The sequence below is a fragment of the Sinohyriopsis cumingii genome, chromosome 15 (assembly GCF_028554795.1).
Source record: "Sinohyriopsis cumingii isolate HCF-2022 chromosome 15, ASM2855479v2, whole genome shotgun sequence".
NCBI classification, from domain to species: Eukaryota; Metazoa; Mollusca; class Bivalvia; order Unionida; family Unionidae; genus Sinohyriopsis; species Sinohyriopsis cumingii.
This window is the reverse complement of record NC_142975.1, coordinates 148,674,946-148,688,386: the sequence shown is the minus strand read 5'-3', so window position 1 is coordinate 148,688,386 and position 13,441 is coordinate 148,674,946. Positions and strand designations below refer to the sequence as shown.

The 13,441-nt window shown below is 34.9% G+C and overlaps 1 protein-coding gene across 1 annotated transcript; it reads right to left on the bottom strand.

Annotated features, from left to right (window-relative positions):
- Window positions 1-7,346: 7,346 nt before the first annotated feature.
- LOC149783033 (uncharacterized) lies at window positions 7,347-10,311 on the bottom strand. Its single transcript, XM_089934955.1, has 2 exons — window positions 10,153-10,311; window positions 7,347-9,169 (listed from the first exon to the last, which is right to left on the bottom strand). The coding sequence occupies exon 2, from the start codon at window positions 9,094-9,096 to the stop codon at window positions 7,699-7,701; it is 1,398 nt and encodes a 465-aa protein (XP_089791081.1). The 5' UTR covers window positions 9,097-9,169; window positions 10,153-10,311; the 3' UTR covers window positions 7,347-7,698.
- Window positions 10,312-13,441: the final 3,130 nt, after the last annotated feature.

The window sequence follows — 13,441 nt, the reverse complement described above, 5'->3', positions numbered from 1 at the left end:
ATTGACACATGTTTGATGTCACGTAGTCCAGATATGACCTTGACTCAACTTAATGATTCTTACTCTGAGAAAGATAATACTTTTTTTAAAGTTGTTTACCAAAACTATCACTGATTTTGGAACAAGGTCAGTAACTAGGTACAATGTTTCTATTATTAGTTGTTTACATAAAAAATAAAAAATCAGTTCTGGACAATGTCAAATCCAGAAAACAATGTTACATTACAATAGCATGTAATGGAATAAAACAATTGAAAAGTAACACGCAAGCAATTAAATTAAATATACATACAAAGGTCTGTAGAAGCCGTCGTAAGTATTATCATAAAATAGCATCACAAGCGAGTTGAAGTTGTCTACTATACCGCTGATAGAGAAAAGGATTAGTAAAGACCTTAGGACGGAACCTTTGGCAACCCCCAATAGTTCCTTGACACTTAAATGATACTTAAGTCCGATTGTAAACTCTAACAGCGTTCTTATTAGTAGCTTTTAAGCTATGATATAAGTTTACCGGCGATTAATTATTTTGAATCTTATAACGTAAGAATTTAAACTATGTTCCATCAAAGACTTTAATGATATCAAGAACGTTAAAGACGTGATTTCATTCGAATCGAGAGAAAAACATATTTTGCGATAAAGTTTAATTAGTTCACTAGTTGTTGAATGCCTTGGAAGAAACTCAGATTGATATGTATATCTTCAATCATTTCATGCAAAAATTATATACATGCATGAGTATAAGTCTTTTATAAACCTCGGATACAAATAAGAGACATTAGTCTATAATTCGACAATACAGTTTTGCAATCGACATAACATGAGTTGGCTTTCACGGGGGTTTCAGCTGATGTATTCTTTACTTTTTGTAACAGACCTAACATTGCTTTCGAAATGGATTCACTCCCCAACAAAGTATATAAGCATTGTCATGCGTCTAATGCTATACATTTATATTGTTCAGGGCATACACTATTCGTGTACACGATGTCAATCTCCAAGGATGTTTTACTGACCAAGTTTGACTTGAAACCACACCGAAAACCGCATCATAGAATATCTCTTGAAAGACCGCAATTATTTGGAATTCCATATTTCTCAAGAAAGAGCATATTCCATGTTATCATCCAATATACACACAGTAGTTATGGTTGTGTCATTCCACGTGCATTTACTACTTGTCAAATATATGATTTGATGCGGAAATATTAAGTCCGTATTACCGAAAGGACAATTCAGCTGACCGTAACTCAAGAGATGTACCAGTAAATTTCTACAATGTACACCGATGTGCACGGACGAAAGTATTTGCACGCAATTTCACATTTTAAATTATAGACAAGATCATCCCCTATTGCTTCAATAAATATCAATACAGGTTTGGAATTGATTCCTCGGCCTATCAAATAGTCTTCAGCGAAATTGGATTTAGCTACTGATAATACAATTTAAAAATCTCCTGGACGTAACCTTTATGAATACTTCTAAGAATACTCCACAAATGATGTCTATGATGTTTCTTGTTTCAAAGATTTTTTTCTTCACAAAGTATCCCATTTTAATGATGAAATAGTTACCATGATATACTTTTATTTTCCTGTTTTACAGCACTATTAAGATATACAAAGTCATTTTGCTTACTGCATTATGTTTAGGGCATATCTTAATTTGTAAGTAATGAAAAACAATACTCAAGAAGATGTTTGATAGCGACAGTTTTTCAAACACGTCTTTCCGTTTGTTCTTGTTGCTGTTTTTATTTCACCCCCATTTGTATTATATCGTCCTGCACTTGTCCCATGTTGTACTCCATTTTATGTTCTCCATTATTTCTTCCATTTTCTTATCTTTTAAAAAAATTATATTCAAATATTTTTCTATCTTGCCAAGCGTTTCTAAGATATTATTTAATTTTTCGCTTTACATGTTCAAATCACGCGCCTGTAAACTGTAAGCTTCTTCGTTCATAATATTTTTGTTTGCCCTTGCAACACTTTTAAAACTCGGGATTTTGTATATTTTCTTCATATCTTTCATTTACATCTGTGGTTACGGGGAAATTGTTTTGTATCTAAACTCATCTATCTCGTTATGATGATTGCTTTTGAGTTCCTTTCACAGTTCTATCATATAAGAATGCTACTAACAGCTGCCCCGATAGGCGCTCAGCATTAAGAGGTTAGTGTTAGGACTGGTCGACCTGGTGTCAGGATAATGTGGTTGGGTGGAACATCTTACCACATGTCTGCGGCTTGATGCACCAGTGCTAGACATCACTTTAAACTGCCACATTGCAGACATCGTGCTGATATGACTGAAAAAATTAAAACTACGTTAAAAATCCAAATCACACAGACACATACAGAGACAAATTTCTATCATAGAATTAATTTGTCTCGTGAAAGTATTTGATACTGTGCCACATCATAAATTACTGTTCAAGATGGAAAACTAAAGAATCACTGGGCCACTACACTGTTGGCAAGATATGTTCTTGACAAAGCGAAACATGCAATTGGTGGTGGATGGAGAATCATCTGAAGCTGTCACTGTTAACTCCAGTGTCCCTCAGGGAACCATGCTGGGACCACTCCTTTTCCTTTGCCATATTAATGACCTTCCAGACTGTGAAATCTCAGGCCAGGACTCCTTTACAGAACAATTCAAAACCAGATTGACCATCATACCCTCCAGAATTATCTCATAACCCTCGAAAAATGGGCGTCTGATTGGGGCATGACTTTCAATGCCACTAAATGCTACCTCACGTATAAAACAGCAAAAGCACCTCACTTCTTCACTTTAAAACAACCACATACTACAACAGGTCAGTGAAAACATCTATATTGGACTAACACCATCTCAGGACTTCAAGTGAGAATCGCATATTACCAAACCGACCAAGAAAGTAAACACTACACTAGCATTTCTAAAAAGGAATCCTCATAGTCCGCAGACATGTAGACGAACTGCTTATCTAGCACTAGTCAGAACTGTGTTAGAATATGGTCGTGTTGTCTGGGATCTGTACTACATCAAGGATGTTGATGGAATCGAGAAGGTTCAACACCAGGCAGTAAGATTTATATCCGGTGACTACAAAATCAGAGACGCAGGATGCGTCACCAAAATTTTATATGACTAGGGTCAACCAACACTCCAACACAGGCATATCTCTATAAAGTAGTCGACGGGGTTAATGCAGGCTCTCTCACCAAATATATTTTTAAAACAATTAAGACAAAAACGCCAGATTAAAGCCAAATCTTGTCCAAATTTTGAAAGCATAAACATGCAGGAAAACTATTATCAAATAATAGTAGATGTTTTGTAGTTGAACAATGTAGAACAGAACAATTTTGAAATTCTTTCTTCGTAAAAACAATTGTGGACTGGAATCCTCTGAGTGACAGTGTTGTGTGCACGCAATTAGCGGAAAGCTTCAAGACAGCTCTGGTTGGCTCTCTCTTCCGGTGCAAATTTATGCCGTAACTGACCCTGCACTGTACATATTCTGATTCAGATTCCGAATTCGACGCAAGTATATCGAATTAATGTCCACAATAGCAATAGGAGAATTTATGCCTGTACATAAATGTTCGATATAATATTACCCAAATAATTTGAAAACAATTTCCACCGTTTAAGCAGGGGGAAATTTTATACCGATAGATGAAACTGTTCAAAGTTCGATAAATTCTTTCCCAAATAAATTAAAACAATTTCCAGGCAATAAGGAGGAATTGATTTATCGATACTGCAACCTCTTAACACTTCGATACAAACAATGTTGGTATAAACAAAATTCCTTTTAGCGCTGGTCAAAATTATGAAAACTTCGATAAAGTATTCCGTAAATAAATAATGTTAGAAATTCACCAGGCCTTGAGAGTAAAAATAAAATCGATAGAGGGATTTTCAGTGAGTTCTAGAATTACTTTCCAATCCTCAAAACAGATCCACAGAGACGAACAAAATACAATTTTGATACATGGTTTTGATAAGTATCGTCTCAAAAATGAGTACATAAAGAAATTATTAAGCGAGTTTACTATAGCTCTCAATGTGTACAAGATAGTGAAACATAAATATATTAGACCTGTGAAGGTAGTAGAAAGGAAAACGACACTCTGATATGTTAATCGTTTTTATTAAAGAGGAAGGTATTCATTACATAGGAATAAAATATCTATACAGATCGGTGTTGTATCAAATAAATAAAAATATTAGACCAAATTATATCTGTAAACATTTTTTCATTTTGAATAAAACTAACTGAATACAAAATATGATGTTATTCAATGGGTAAAACGATATAAAGCATGTTCGATAAGATTACACAATACAATTAAGCAACTATTAGCATTATCTAAAAAACCATTTTCAAATTATCGCAATTTCGTGTCATGGTTAAATCTTACTTAGAAAATACGGTTATGGAACACACTATAGCTGCGCATGTAGAAAGCACAATGTCTTGGACATAAAATAATTGTCAACATATTCCTTATGGATTCTGCATCTACCTCAGATCAGTATGTTGAGGTATGTATCAATAGTTCAGAGATGAGAGGAACATACCGTATTCAAGTATTTTACGATACATTGGAATAAATAGCAGAGCTAACGTATTTAAACTTAAAGACGAAAAATGCAAACGTATGGTGATCACGCATGAAGAACAGAAACTAACTCCTCCACCGCGTGTCACATATATGAGAGATAAATGAATGCAAAGCCAAGTTCGCTACTACACTCACTTAACAGCCGAGTATAGAGGTTTTGCTCGCAGCGAATGGAATTTACATTTCAAATACACACAAAAATCCAACTTTTCACTCATAACGCTGGGTTTCTTTTGAAGCAAGTAAACGAAAGCCTAATAACGAGGGAACTGACTTACCGAAGAACTACTAGAAATACTTGTCATTTAGCATTGACTTTATAGTTGATCAGATCGTAAAAGAGAGAAAAGGAATAGAAGCTAAAAGGACGAGCAGGCTCGTTAATAGCTTTCGATTCATAAGTCAATCTGCTTCCTCTGGAACATACTCGCACATGGGTCGTTCGAATAGTTGGCAAAACAGTTTGAAAGATAAATATTTCAAGGTAATGGCGCAATGTTTTCAAAGTATGCATTCTAACATGGTAAGTATGCATTCTAACATCATCATCATGCCTTCAAAGATAGCTTTGAGGGGTTTCGCCAAAGAGTTATGCGACCAAGACACAAGTTTCACTCGTCACTGTTTAACTCGACTATTAGAACACGATTATTAGCATCTACAGAACGTCATGAACATTTAAGCGATAATGCATTAGATGAAATTAGCAACTATTGGGTAACGATGCTATGCAATTGTTTTGAAGAGTAAATCTTGGAATATACCTGATCAGAGCTATACAGGAAGCACTTCATAAGTCACTTTGCAAGTACTACTCCATTATATGAATGAATGTACAGAAAGTTGTCTTTTTGCGACCGAAGACTTCAATTAAATCTTACATCTCGCCCATTGCAAATCTGAGACAAAATGTCACTATCAATTTAGAGTGAGACATCTTCAAATTGATGAACAACAGTATATTCTGTAAAAAAAAAAAAAAAAGAAATAAGCAACTGCTTAAAAATGTCCGAATGAAAGAGAATGTTTGAAACATGACTTGACTTACCATGAAAAACAAGAAAAGCTAATTAACGAAACCGACTTACAGTGGTTTTATGTGTTGGATATAGAAGTAGCTAATTTATGAACTCTACTAAAAAAAAGTTGGAAGATTGGACGTCGACAGAGTTATATATATATATATATATATATATATATATATATATATATATATATATATATATATATATATATATATATATATATATATATATATATATATATATATATATATATATATATATACAGATATATATATATAGATATAGATATATATAGATAGATATAGATATATATATATAGATATATATATAGATATAGATATATAGATAGATAGATATATATATAAATAGATATATATATAGATATATATATACATATAGATATATATATAGATATATATATACATATAGATATATATAGATATATATATATATATACATATAGATATATATATATACATATAGATATATATATATAGATATATATACATATAGATATATATATAGATATACATATATATACATATATATATATATATAGATATACATATATATACATATAGATATATATATAGATATACATATATATACATATAGATATATATATATAGATATACATATATATATACATATAGATATATATATATAGATATACATATATATATACATATAGATATATATATAGATATACATATATATATGTGTGTGTGTGTGTGAGAGAGAGAGAGAGCATTACCAAGTCATACCCTCCCTCCTCTGGCTGGTTTTTGTAAATCTTGCATAGTCAAGGTGGATGTGCATGACAATTAAATTACCTGAGGCTCTTCAGGACGGTACCTCCTACTTTACCTCAACCACCGCTCCCAATAAACGTCTGTTTGTAGTTTTGTAGGTGTTAATTTTTGCAAATTAGGATAAGCCTAGACCAGTCATGGATGGTGTTGGATCGTTGAGTTCTGCTATGTTAAATCCAAATAAGGTCAATCAAATCCATGTTCTTTATTTAACTATAGACGCTTTTAATGTTACATCTTTTCTGATAGATTGCCGTAGGGTCATACTTGATGTTGAACTCCCATTTATCCAATATAGGGTCATGTTTAATGTTAAAGTGTCATATTTAATGTTACTCCTTTACAGCACCCTACTGCACTCTCCATTCCATTTCATGCTCCATAATTACTTACTGCACTCTCCATCCCATTTCATGCTCCATAATTACTTACTGCACTCTCCATCCCATTTCATGCTCCATAATTACTTACTGCACTCTCCATCCCATTTCATGCTCCATCATTACTTGCATATTTCTGAGAGTAGAGATATGCAAAACATACGTAGAGTTTATTTGTCAAAAATCAGCATGAAATAAATTCATTTCAAAATGTAACTAATAGGAACGTTTCAAATAATTTGATAATTATTTTCCTATTTAACATGGTATCGAGATTGGCCTGGGATGCTAATATCAGCTACACACACACACACACACACACACACACACACACACACACACACACACACACATTTTGCAGTGACTAATTCATTGACAATTAAATCACATATAAACCTGTTACTTGGTATATATATATATATATATATATATATATATATATATATATATATATATATATATATATATATATATATATATATATATATATATATATATATATATAATGACAAATATATATATGAACGTTTGTTAACCATTCGTGTAGAATCCGATTCTAACTCATTCTGAGAGACTTGTAATTTGACATCTATTGAATAACTAGGCCGGGTCGAATTTAACATGTACAATAAATTGAAATCATAATGTTAATTTACAACAGACACTATGTTCTTAATGATATTTGAAATCACATTATGATCAACCGATAGATAAAACATATCATTAAAATTATTAAACGCAGAAAGATAGGGATTATACATAGTTTAGAATTAGTATTAAGAATAAACTTAATGCTTTTAAAAAATCAACAATATTTGGTGGGCAAACATCCTGGCATGTGTCCATAGTGACCTCATCTTTGTTTTTCATTTAGAGTGCTCTGAGAATTGATCCATGGCCATTCGTTGTCAAACGTACAAGTAAACACAATGGCTATGTCAGGCTTTTTGCTTCTGATGCTTCCGAAAGAAATTTCCCAGTCCATCATTGTAGCTTCATAAATTGTCGATGCATACATATTTGGTGGACTGTCTGTTAGTTTTATGGCGCCAGAACATGGCTTGTAGACAGGTGGGCTCGAGTTACCAACTAAGCATTGAGGTTTGCATACACATCCACAAATGTCCCTTGCCGAAAGAAACACCTCCGTCGTTGTACCACTTGGTTTCTTCACGCCAATGTAGACTACGGAGGACTGCACAGGTAGTCTACCGTCAATGATGGCATAGTCTGTGTATGTTCCATAATAATTGAGGCCATGTGAGGTTACATATATTGGTTTAGCTCCGGATTCATATTTCTGACATTGCTGATACTCTTTTGGATTGCCTGGTTGGGAGTAGTTATATAAGTAAGATTCTTTGGGAGTTTGGTATACATCAAAACTAGCATCAAGCTGTCCTTCAGTTATTGGAAAGGACGTAAACGTATAACCTTTCGGCCTAATGTGAACAATTTGCACAGGAATATATACCCAGAGCTTTGTGTCACAAACACCGTCAACAGAGTACACATTTTGCGTTGGCGTGTAGGCATTGTCATGGTTGACATTCACATCGGAAACAGGAACTATTGCCTTTCGTTTTCTTCTTTTCCCCGTAGAAGCCGACACCTCAGAAGCAGATCTCGATACACACGTGTTTCTAGCAGTGTCACATCTCAGGTATCTCGAGCCACAATCTGGGTTACTAGAGTTGCATGTTGGTGTTGGCTGATACCCGTACCAGTCCCTTGTCCAATAGTCAGCAAAGCCATCGATGTTTCTATAGGCACTCAGTTCATTTCCCCACATGAAGGAATTTGGACTCTGAATTGGTACTGTATTAGGATAGTCCGTTGTTGGATCAACATTGCACGCTGATCTTTGTCTGGTGCGAAACAATTCCCATATGTAATCAATATATGCATGATGGAGAATAAAGGCGGGATCGAAAGGCGCGTTCTGCAGTGTGCTCATATCTCCTGTATTTCCCCCAACAAAAGTGTGTGGTCTGTTGTGATGGAATTCAATTAAACTGTTGAGAGGACGCCTTGGCGGCAGCGACACATCTACTGTCCTACATAATCTTAATGCATTAGTGATATCATCAGTTGAGATGAGTAGACCTCTTCTGTTGAGCATGACGTCCCTGCTGAGGACAGAATTAGTACCACCTGGCCAGCCTGCGAATGGACCAGACGTGACAAATCCGCGTCTAGTGCCAAGAAAGAGATCCGACCAAAGGACCGAGTTGGCAGGGTCGTCAGTCATGTAGAAATCCAGACTAGAGTTCCAGTAGGGAAGTGAGACGTTATTGTCGAATCTTCGGAGAACCTCTTCGAATCTGTAATAAAATGACGACTTTCAAAATACGTTTACACATGAAACTGCGTGTGTGTTTTGTATTTTTGCTTTAGCAATTGTTCAGTCATAGCGCTACGATGTCTGAAGTGTGGCAGTTTACAGTGACGTCTAGCGCTGGGGCATCATGCCGCACACATGTAGCATGATGTCCCACCCAGTTACATTATCCTGACACCAGGACGACCAGTCCTAACACTAACCTCTTAATGCTGAGCGCCAAGCGAGGCAGCTGTTAGTACCATTTTTAGTACCATTTTGTATGCCTTTGGTATGACTTGGCCAGGGATCAAACCCACGGCCTGCCGCATCCGAGGCGGACGCTCAAACCACTAGGCCCTCGGAGCGGTCTCATATGCAATTGATGGAATGAGTTAAATGTCATACACACCACAATTACGAGCACTTTGTTGCAATCTGCATTATTCAAATAATTTTGCAAATTTCAGGACTAATGCTTGAGTCGAAATTTGTATTACCATAAAGCTGTACAGAGATTTTATCATCCGTAAAACAGCGTGCAATGTACAATATTCATAGCTATCTGTGCTCACAGTAAACAATTTATTTCCTGTGCTCTTGACCCCAGCTCATCTGAGTAAAGAAGACTTCTTCGATCTATTTCGCCTTTATCGAAATAAAAAGTATATATTGTAAAAATATTAAAATCAAGAGATTTATAGAATTTTGGCTGTTGTTGATTTGCAGCACTATCTATATTAACAAGCTTAAAAATTTTCACGCTAAAATAATTATTAAAATATGTCTACATTTAACAATCAAAATTTATAAACTTGACTTCGTAGACGTGTCTGTTTCTTGATGAAAAGAGTGCGTGCTTCGCACGCGCGCGTGTGTGTGTGTGTGAGAGTGTGTGTGTGTGTGTGTGTGCGTGCGTGCATGTGTGTGTGTGTGTGTGTGTGTGTGTGTGTTTGAGAGAGAGAGAGAGAGAGAGAGAGAGATTACCTCGCTAAGTATACTCTGTGCCACGCCAAGAAAGCAGGACCATTGTGGAATTCCAGTAAAACATTTCTCCCAGGTATGTTTTTATGGTAATTAGCAAATCTCTGAAACTCTCCTGCCTGAGTATAAGTGAAAAATAAAAATTAAAAAGACTATCAATGAATTCGGAGATATACGTTATATAGTATGTATTTATTCGCCCCTCGTTAAAATATCAAGTTTGTGGTACCACACGACGAAATATATCCGTTATTTAGGTAGAAAAATAAAATATCTTATATTTATTATATGCTTGTTTTTCTCTCCGTTAACTGTCAGAATCGTACAGTACTTTTTCCATATTGCAACGCTTTATACTGCACGACACGAATGTCTAAAAATAGTATGACTGCAAATATAATGGTTTACACTATGATACGTGCTCTATAGGGTCTATAACAATAGCAGAGAAAAGCATATTGAGGCCAAGGGTTGTCACACACACACGCACACATATTATGTTCACACACACACACACACACACACACACACACACACACACACACACACATATATATATATATATATATATATATATATATATATATATATATATATATATATATATATATATATATATATATATATATATATATATATATATATATATATATATATATATATATATATATATACCAGTGAAGTACCAATTCACAAGTCAGTCAAAACAGTCACACAAATAAAATGAGACTGAAGGTTTTGTTAGGTAACTAAGGTCATCAGAGACAATAAGCAAAGGTTGTGCAGCATTACTCAGGAAAAAAAAAAGCTCGTTCATATTTCCCATACAAATTGCAGTAACCTATAAATATTGGTACATTCTTTATGTTCATATTGGTGTCAATAAAAATATATAAGTTGGAAAATAACGGCATAGATGAAAATAACTCTGAAATTAATTAGCATTTTGGTGGAATTATATAGACTCTACGTGGATTGACTCGTAATATCTGAGGAGGGAATTCGATGAAATGTAGAGAAAAAAATACACTCTAATTTAAACGAAAATCGCCCAAACCTATCTTCATTATTCATTACATCGGGGGCGCTCTACAGATTTTATGTTCTTCTGAGAGACTGACAGGTATAATGTGAAGTTTATTTTATTTTACTTTTGAAAATGTGAGATACGAGATGGAGAAAATGTTGGTATATCTCAATGTTGTTTTCATGTACTGTGGCTGAGAAATAAGTTCATGATCTAAGCACACCTAAACAAACTTGAAAATGACCAAGCGGAGCTAGGAGTTTTAAATATATAAATATCGTAAGTAAGACCAAACCCCAAATTATTTGCATCAATCATAATTTAAACAAAGAGAATTAAGAGCCCTTTTTAAAAATACCTAAGCTATACGAGTTATTTTTAAATAGCCAGGATAGCAAGTGAGGATATCACTGCAAAACTATTTTTGCTCATAGATCTAACTCTATGCAAAACATGAAACTGTAGAGAGCCACTCATATTTTGTTAGTTTCTATAGCATAATTGGACATTTTCCCACCCTTCTCATGGCGTTTAAAGCCTCGTGGAATCTATTTCTTTCTTCGTCAGTCAAGGTTCTGTATTCCTTTCGGGTTCTGTACCCTGATGGTGGTGAAGTCACCGGGTTGGTAGCTTGTCGTTTGCCCCCTGGCAGATCCTCTACGCCGGTAATGTTTACCCAGGTCCAAGTCAGTTTGCTGTTGCTGATGCTATATCCCTCTATACAGTGCTTGAAAATGTGTTCTCCCACCTCCTCTGTGATATCTGTCACTTTATGGAAAGCATCGAGACAGGCGATCAGGTTTTCAGGCCAAGGCATATATTGTATGTCTGCCGATACCAGAAACGACCACACAATGATGAACACCAAGAGTTTAATGGGTGACATTCTGAAAAGACATTGTAGAAAAGAATATAATACCCGCTGCTTAATATTATTAATTTCTTTTGGAATATGCTTTAGTGTTTCCTTGAACAGCCGTACTTCATGGTACAGTTGCTTGAGTGTTCCCTTGAACAATCGTACTTCATGACACAGTTTCATTGTCAGTTTCGAACTTAAAAGAACTGGAGAATGTGATCCGTCGTCCTGACTACGACATTAAACAATGTAAGTGGCCAAAACTCATATTAGGTTGTTTTTCATGCAGTATTTTCTCTCTATACGGACACTTTTTCTTTTTCATCTTTTCATTAATTATTGAATTAAGTCAGCGTCGTTTGCATGCTATCATCTCGTATTGAAATGAAGTCTTTGTTTCTTGCATGGTATGGTATCTATTATTGAACTAAGCCCTACATTCTTTGCCGTTCGCACGCTTTCATCTATTACCAAACTATGGCCTTACCGTTTTTAAATTAGTGTCATAAGAAAATGTCTCTCTCTGTTCATGCTGCTCGGTTTACCACATTCAGAGGAGATTCCATTTAGCTTTACCATGTGCTAAGAGCGGATACGGTAATCGCTCTGGCATAGTTACAGCAGCCTGAGAAACTTAAAAAGAACACAAAATCGCAGATCACACGAGAACGAACTTTTATCAAATTTTAATAGAACGACTTGAGAGCAAATGACGACAATGATATGTTAAACTTTGTTGCAATTTAAGAATAATTTGTGCAAAAGCGCTTAATATGGACTTTGAGTGACAGTACGATAAACTGACTCTGAAAGGTTCAAGATTATAAATACCTATCAGCTCATCATCATTAATTGGACTGCATTAAATATGACAAATGTGTAGACTACTTATGTTTAGAAATGGCAAATGGATGAGTTTGTCATCGGATACATTGCAACCATGTTGTAGAGGTCAAGCCATCCTTCCATGATTTGGATAAAAGCATTGAAATTGGAACCCCTCTGGCGCATTAGGCATCCGCATATTCGGATTTTTTAACACAAAATGTATCTTTTACGAGTTTTGCATCTACATGAAACAAGAGAGCTTTACTCAACCCATGACTTTAAATAAATATCAATTAAACATTAATGGCACCACCAATATAGTCATATTTTGCTACTGGGAACGTTGCTGTCGCGGTTCTTGAGAATGTTGGTGTCGCGGTTCTTGGGAATATTTCAGCATAACGGTTTATACTTGACCAACATTTTCATATCAAGAAAAAAAAAACCTGATTAATCTAAAGACGCCAGGTTTTGATTTTCATGAAACATATAATGTCGTCTCTACTGTACATTCTATACGTTAGCTCTACAATTATTGAAAATCCGTCTAATCATGATGGTTTTCGTCAATTTTTGTT

What these genes read in the sequence shown, in the direction of transcription:
- LOC149783033 (XM_089934955.1), bottom strand. Translation starts at nt 9,096, where the DNA reads ATGACTGACGACCCTGCCAACTCGGTCCTTTGGTCGGATCTCTTTCTT.